The sequence below is a fragment of the Lathamus discolor genome, chromosome 3, assembly GCF_037157495.1.
Source record: "Lathamus discolor isolate bLatDis1 chromosome 3, bLatDis1.hap1, whole genome shotgun sequence".
Classification (NCBI taxonomy): Eukaryota; Metazoa; Chordata; class Aves; order Psittaciformes; family Psittacidae; genus Lathamus; species Lathamus discolor.
Window position 1 is genome coordinate 46,137,956 of NC_088886.1, and position 7,010 is coordinate 46,144,965.

General features: G+C 43.0%; 1 protein-coding gene across 6 annotated transcripts in view; it reads left to right on the plus strand.

Moving 5' to 3' along the window:
• Positions 1–5,296, plus strand: part of DOCK10 (dedicator of cytokinesis 10) — a 162,490-nt gene extending 157,194 nt beyond the window's left edge. For all 6 annotated transcript variants that reach the window (XM_065674998.1, XM_065674999.1, XM_065675000.1 and 3 more), the window contains exons 53-56: positions 467–657; positions 1,348–1,448; positions 1,780–1,918; positions 4,587–5,296. In XM_065674998.1, the coding sequence (XP_065531070.1) occupies positions 467–657; positions 1,348–1,448; positions 1,780–1,918; positions 4,587–4,706 (551 nt within the window). In that variant the 3' untranslated portion in view covers positions 4,707–5,296. The remainder of the gene's footprint in view (positions 1–466; positions 658–1,347; positions 1,449–1,779; positions 1,919–4,586) is intronic.
• Positions 5,297–7,010: the final 1,714 nt, after the last annotated feature.

Sequence of the window (7,010 nt, forward strand, 5' to 3'; positions counted from 1 at the left end):
CTTACTACTTTAAGGATGATGTTTTAATAGTAGTTCATCTGCGGGTGAGTGATACCCATTCAACTAAACTAGACGCTCCTGCCTCTAATTTGAAATGTTTGATAGACTCTGTTGAGCTATTTGAAGTTCAGTACAGGCTTATTGTTTGGTCCTTTAACTCAGTTGCTTTAACTCAAGAAATTTGTGGATTCTAAAATCCAAGTGGTGGGAGCTTTTTGCCACATGAATGTTGCAGAGCTTAGAGTAAGCAATGGTGAAGTCAAAAAAAAGTGCTCATCCAGTGCCAGGAACATCAAAATCCATTTTGGACCTGCTGTGTCATCCAGTCATTTGGTGATTTAAACTTTATTTGGATTGATGAAGAGATTAACAGAGTCACAAGTTAATTTTTGACATAATTGTTTTGCTTTCTTAAATACTGTTTTGTTGGGTGAGTTTCTCTGATATGTTTCTTGCTTTTGAGTAGCCAGTCACTTGTTTCCCTACGTAAAGAAGCGTATTCAAGTCATAAGCCAAACCAGCACAGAGCTGAACCCTATCGAAGTAGCGATTGATGAGATGTCCAAAAAAGTCTCAGAGCTCAATCAGCTTTGCACAATGGAAGAAGTGGATATGATCCGACTGCAGCTCAAACTCCAAGGAAGCGTCAGTGTCAAGGTAATAACAATTTGCCTTTTTTAATTTATTCTTTCTCTTTTCAATGCGTCTACCTAAAATTTTGTCCTGATTTTCAACATTCCAGATGTATTTTCTCTGTTTCCTACATCTGCTCATATTTTGTATTCCACTGCTTTTGGAGCCCACTCTAAAAATGTAAGAGAATGGAAAATTTTCTGCTGATGTTGATGCCTGCTGGGTTTATGTGCAAATATAACTACTCTAGTCAAATCTTCTCTAAATGAATGTCAAGACCTTTGCAACAGGACCATCACACGTCACTTGAGAATACAGCCTGTCACATGGCCAAGCATGCAGATACTTTAAAGGGAGATTTGTTAGGATTGTTTTTTGTCATTTCCTATTTAGAAAAGTTGGGAATGGTGAGAGGTGCATGTATTTCTTGTACCCTCATTAAAATGTCCTCAAACATACAGTTTTTTGGATGGTTAACTAAGTGAGGGCTTTCAAAGGCCAACAAAGGTATGCAGTTTGTGCAAGGCTGACCAGCTCCGTTTTCTACAGTAAAACTCTTCAGGTCTCATCCAGGTAACAAAATGAATAAGGTGATATTCTTTGCACAGGTTTGGTTGCCTGAGGTCAGTCCCCAGTCCTTGGAACACAAGAGAAAATGACAATAAGCTGCTTGTTTTCTGTACCTAAGCTTAAGCTGCATATGTTTTCCCCCAGGTAAATGCTGGACCAATGGCCTATGCTCGAGCTTTTCTTGAAGAGACAAATGCTAAGAGATACCCTGATAATCAAGTTAAGCTTCTGAAGGAAATCTTCAGGTAAACACTGTTCAGACTTTCAACCTTCTGCGTAGTATTAAATAGCATGAGTAGGTGTGACATGAAATCAGGCTGAATTGAACCAGGTTAGTTTACATCTGCATTTACCCTTTCTTACAAGTCATTCCCAGGAAAACATTTACTGAAGTTTTGGGCTGTCCTAATAGCCTACATTCCTCTTGATCTAAGAGTGAGCTCTGAATATCACTTCCAGCAAGGTGTAATTTGAAAGGGGGAGAAGAGGTAGAGTGTGTGTATATAGAAAGATAGATTTTATTTTTCCATTACTACAGAATTTGCATGCTTGTTCTTTGTGGTTTTCTGCTTGTAGACAGTTTGCAGAAGCATGTGGACATGCTCTTGATGTCAACGAACGCCTTATCAAGGAGGACCAGTTTGAGTATCAGGGAGAGATGAAGTCTCATTACAAGGACATGCTCAGCGAGCTCTCTGTTGTTATGAATGAACAGGTTAGATCATCTATTTTGGTACTGGTTGGACTGAATGAGAGTGGCTAATTGTATCTTCTAGTGACAAATGAAGCTGCAGAGCAAATTTAAAGTAAAACCTGGTAGTGCAACAGTCACTGAGAAAACATAGTTTACTCAGGGTTTTTTTTTTCCTCTCTTTATTTTAAATCCAGGTGTATTGTATATAATGAATCTGATTGTTCAACAAAGATCTGTCCTCTGCCTGTCTTACTACGTATTGAAAAGTTGAATGTTCATGAAGCTAAATGCAGACTGAGGTCTAGAGGCATAGGAAGATAATCAGTAAAACTGGTGTTTTATGCTTCGCTTGCTTTAGCCTACAGCTGTGATATATTTAATTAAAGCAGTAAATTGCATTTAAAACCTAGCTTGAAACTGGAGGAGGTATCTTTATAGTTCCTATTTATATTCAGCTTTCAGAACAAGAGTTACTACTGGGGTTTTTTATATATATATTTAAGTACACTGTCAAAATACATGCCATGTATTTCAGCTGTTAGCAGCTTCAGAAGGTTGAGCATGCATGGTTGCATTCTATGAAATACATCCCAGAATACTGAACTGGGCTTCAGTGCACACTTGCAGCTATTATATTGCTGCATCTATGCAGATATTTTTATTGTGGATTTTGTTTTAATTTAAATATTGAGTGATTCTGCATACTAAAGTGTGAATTAAATCATGCTTAGCTGTTTCTCTGTGTGCTTGTGTGTAGGCCACCTTAATTGCATCTGTGAAGAGCTTAGTTTCTACCAGTTGCATTTCCAGGTGCCTATAGCATACATAAGCACTACTTATGTAGAGAGTTACTTTGTTTAACCATTGTTATCAGAGATAGCATCTTGCAGAAGTGTCTAATTGGCACCCCATAGACCGTGCTGTATTATTCGTCTCCAAATGTGAGGAGAATAAAGATTTACCAGCGTTTTTTGGCCCATTGGTCCTGTGGAATTGAGCTGGTTTTTCTCAGGGTGTAAAGCAGTGTAATTGCTTTGAAGGCTTGGTGTATGCCAGGCGGCGGTCAGACTCGGTGGTCGTTGCTGTTCTGTGAGTCGTGCTCCCTGCCCCTTCAGGTGTATAAATATTTGTGAACCTCAAGCATTTCACTGATTTTATTGTAACTAATATTTATCACTGTTTGTGATCGCTGGGATTTGAACGCCTACACTGACAACCAGTCTCTCACTTGCAGCCCTGTGGGGCAGCCTTATGAGCAACAGCCCAGTTTTCCAGGCAGCACAGCTTTTTGTGAAAACTCTGCTCCTCCTGCAGTGAATGCATGAACTGCCTACTTCTGAGCAGAGTGCTGCCTCAGAGAAGTCATGTGCTGTAAACTGTGGCTGAAATATCTATCTCGCAGTTGGAAAGCTTGAGGGGGCCTGGGCTGTGTGCTTTACACCAGTAAGGTTGGCCATCTTTCCCTTTGTCGTGTTCAAGAGGGTTTTGTTTGCTCACCCACTGACAGTGACTCATCACCATGTGTTTTTCTCTCTTTTGTTTTGTTTTGTTTTTCTTTTCTGACAGCTCTGTCATGGTCCTTGCTTATACAGCTTCTCTTCTTCCCTGTCTAACATTTCCCTCAATACTATAGCCAAAAGTGGTATGTTCATTTTTCTTACATCTATTTTTTTTCTTTTAATGTCATGTACTTTCCTCACTTGCTGGTTTTCTACTTGGTATGTTTGTTTAGTTTCATGTCTATGACTCCCTTGCTCAGAGACGTGTAAAAAAGAAGGGACAAGATGTACATGGTGTGGGAATAGTTCCTTTTCAGAGCTGCCAGAGTTGCTGGCTCAGGCACTAAAGGTGAACATGGGGGCAGCATGGTCATGTCTGTTCAAGTAATAAATGTGGTGTGGTTGACTGGCAGCCCTGGCCAGGGATAATTGGGGGTCGTAAGATTGTGCCTGGAGCTTCGTGAAGGGGAAAGGCTTTCTCTTCCACTATTGACAGCTGCGTGGTCAGTGGGGGTGGCCCATGTGGATGCTTCGGCACAGTGCCTCATGGAAGAAGGCAGGTTGTCAGTCTGTATTTATAGAATAGGTTTTTTAGCCTATTACCAAGGCTAAAAACATCTTTAGGAAAAAAAAATCTTCCTTCTTGCTAAAGCCTATTTTAGGACAGGGAAGAGCAAGCTTCTGCCACTGCTCCTCCCTTAAGAGCACAGCTTTGCCTGCAGCCTAAGCCTGGCAATTGGTCCAAACCCTGCTAACAGACATACTTTTCCACTGCCCTGTGTGTGAAGCTTGGTGGGGATGCTGCATGCCTCCAAATGAGTGTGTGGGCAGAGCTGGGACTGGTCTGTACCACAATCAATAGGTGCCACTGCGCCTAAAATGCAGGTGACTTCTCAGTTGTGTTTGTATGATTGTTGTTAGAGAAACATAGTTCAGGGAACACCATGAAGCACATCTTGGCAGAAGCCGGTGACCCCAGTCCAGCCGCATTTATTCCCCCAGCTCGGAGGATATCCTCCCACTCACCGCAGCCTTCAGTCACTTCTGCGTACCCGGGCAAAGGTTATTTTCTGCTGTCAGATCTTTAGCATCATAGTGTGATAAATAAAGAACCAAACAGACTTCAGACATCAAACTTTAGGTCTCTCTCACTGTTGCATATATTTTTTTCTTTCCTTTTTTATCAAAAGATTGCATACAAGGAGGACCCAGCAAAACAGCACGGAATGGAGCGCACTTATTCACGGGTCATCAATAGAGCCAGCTCGTCTGTGCCAGCAACAACCATCCCAGCAAATCCTGATGCTTGACCACGGTGTGGGGAACAGATGACTCTGGGAAGATCTGGGGTGGCTGGGTTGGGTTTTTCCCTTGGGTTGCCTTTTTTCCTTTTAGATTAATAGTACTGAAAATTAATTTGATCACGGACAATGCCAGGAAAAGGATTTGTGGGTCATGATTTTAATTTATTGGAAGTCTTCACAATGTTCTTTTTTAAAACTGCAAGCTTGATTTTGGGTTTTTGTATTATTTTTTTCCCTGCCCCAATTTGCACATTCCCTGTCTTTTTGTTGTTGTTGTCAATTTTTGGTTTTGAGCAGCCTTTATTAAGCCAGGCTGATAATGAAAATCCCATTGAACAGATAGCTACACAGCAAACCCGAGGTTTGCTATAAATTATAATATATCTAATACTAAGTCCTAGTATACATATATTTTAAAGGTCAGAGTGGATGTTTTATAACATTGAAGTATATTGCAATTGTAAATAGAAGATGTGTAAAATATGTCATTTTTACAAAATTTAAAAATTATCTTTTTAGTTAATTATGACAGTACTAAGAATATGGATAACATTTCAGTTACCATTATATTAAAATATTTGTGTATGTGTATAAAAGCGTCCATAAGCTCTTCTCTTTGAAGGTCTGTTCATTGCCAGTAAACCATGCGTGCCTGTCCTGGGTTCAGCAGTAGCAGTGATTTTTCTCCTTCTTAATAGCTGGTGCAGCACTGTGTTTTGACTTTCAGCCTGGGAACAGCACTGATAACACCGATGTTTTTAGTTGCTGCTCAGTAACATTTACTCTGACCAAGGACTTTGTGAGTCTCATGCTCTGCCAGGGAGGAGGGAAGCCAGAAGGAAGCAGAGACAGGACACCTGACCCAAACTAGCCAAAGGCGTATTCCATACCACAGCACGTCATGCCCAGTGTATAAACTGGGGGCAGTTACCCGAAGGCCCAGATCACTGCTCGGGTCGGGCTGGGTATTGATCGGCAGGTGGTGAGCAGCTGTATTCTCTTCCCTTGTTATTTCCCCTATCATTATTATCATTGGTGGTAGCAGTAGTGATCTGTGTTATGCCTTAGCTACTGGACTGCTCTTATCTCATGGGATCTCCCATCTTATATGGGAGTTACATTCTTTTGATTCTCCTCCCCATCCCTCCAGGAGTGGGGAGATGAAGGTGGGGGAGTGAGCGAGCAGCTGCATGGTTCTGAGTTACCGCCTGGGCTTAAACCACAACAATGCCAGGGCAGTGGAGATGAGGACGCCTCCTGCATCCCAGCTGTCCATTGTGTTGTGGTTGCTGATAGGAGTGCTTATGGCCGTCTGCAGAACATGGGTTCAGATTCTCTCCGTGGCCCCAGACTGAGGCCACTCTGGGAAGCAGGGGCTCAGTGTAGTGCACCTGCTTGAGGCCAAAGAAGCTCTGCTCTTTGAAGTTTGTGGTCCCAGGTTTTGCCCAGGGTCTGTAGGGAAGCCATATGCCTTTAGTGTGATGTTTGTTTTAGTTTCTGCATCACGTTGGGATGAGGTGGAGCAGTTCTGCCAGCTGTTAAAAATTCTCTTTATCCTTGGCGCTCCCACACTAGTGCATGTTCATTCCTTTGTCCATAGAAAATCCCTGCTTTCAGGGGTCCCTGCTCATTGTGCAAGTATGTTAGGATCCCGCTCTTCTATGCATGCAGTCCACACAATTGGGATAAGCTGCGACTCATTTTTCCTGGAGAAACCCCGGTTATTCCCCTGAGACCTCCACAGGTTCATAAGGATTCATTCAGAGCAGAGGCCAGTGCTGTGTAGGGATACCATGACGGTTTTTCCAGTGTGTTGCTTCATTCTGCCCTACCCTCTCCTTTCCCTGTATCTCTTCCCATTACACCCTCAGGTCACAACTGGTGAATCTCCCCTCAAGCCTGGCCCTGTACGCAGGAGCCAAGGGTGGCCTCTAAATTCACCCCATCTATGTGCAAGGCAAAAGGGCATCATCCAGTCTGTGCCTGTTTGCCAGTGCTGTACTTGCTGCCAGTGCTCGCTGCCGTGTCTCACTGCCAGCAGATCTGTTATCTTTCAGAAGGCATCTTTGCTGAGGGTTGAAACCCACATGTAGTTCTGTCCTGGTGGGGAAGCCGATGGGCCCCACTCCAGCATTAGTACAGCAGCAGTGTAAGCCCGCGTCTGTGATTTGGTAACAGCACAGGCTCCCTCCAGTGCACCGCACACCAGCATCGACCACACAGCTAGACAAGAGCCAAGTGCCTTCCTTGTCCTTGCCTTGAAAAGCCCAGCTCTGCTCATCAGGCACTGCCCTGTTCAACACCAACAGT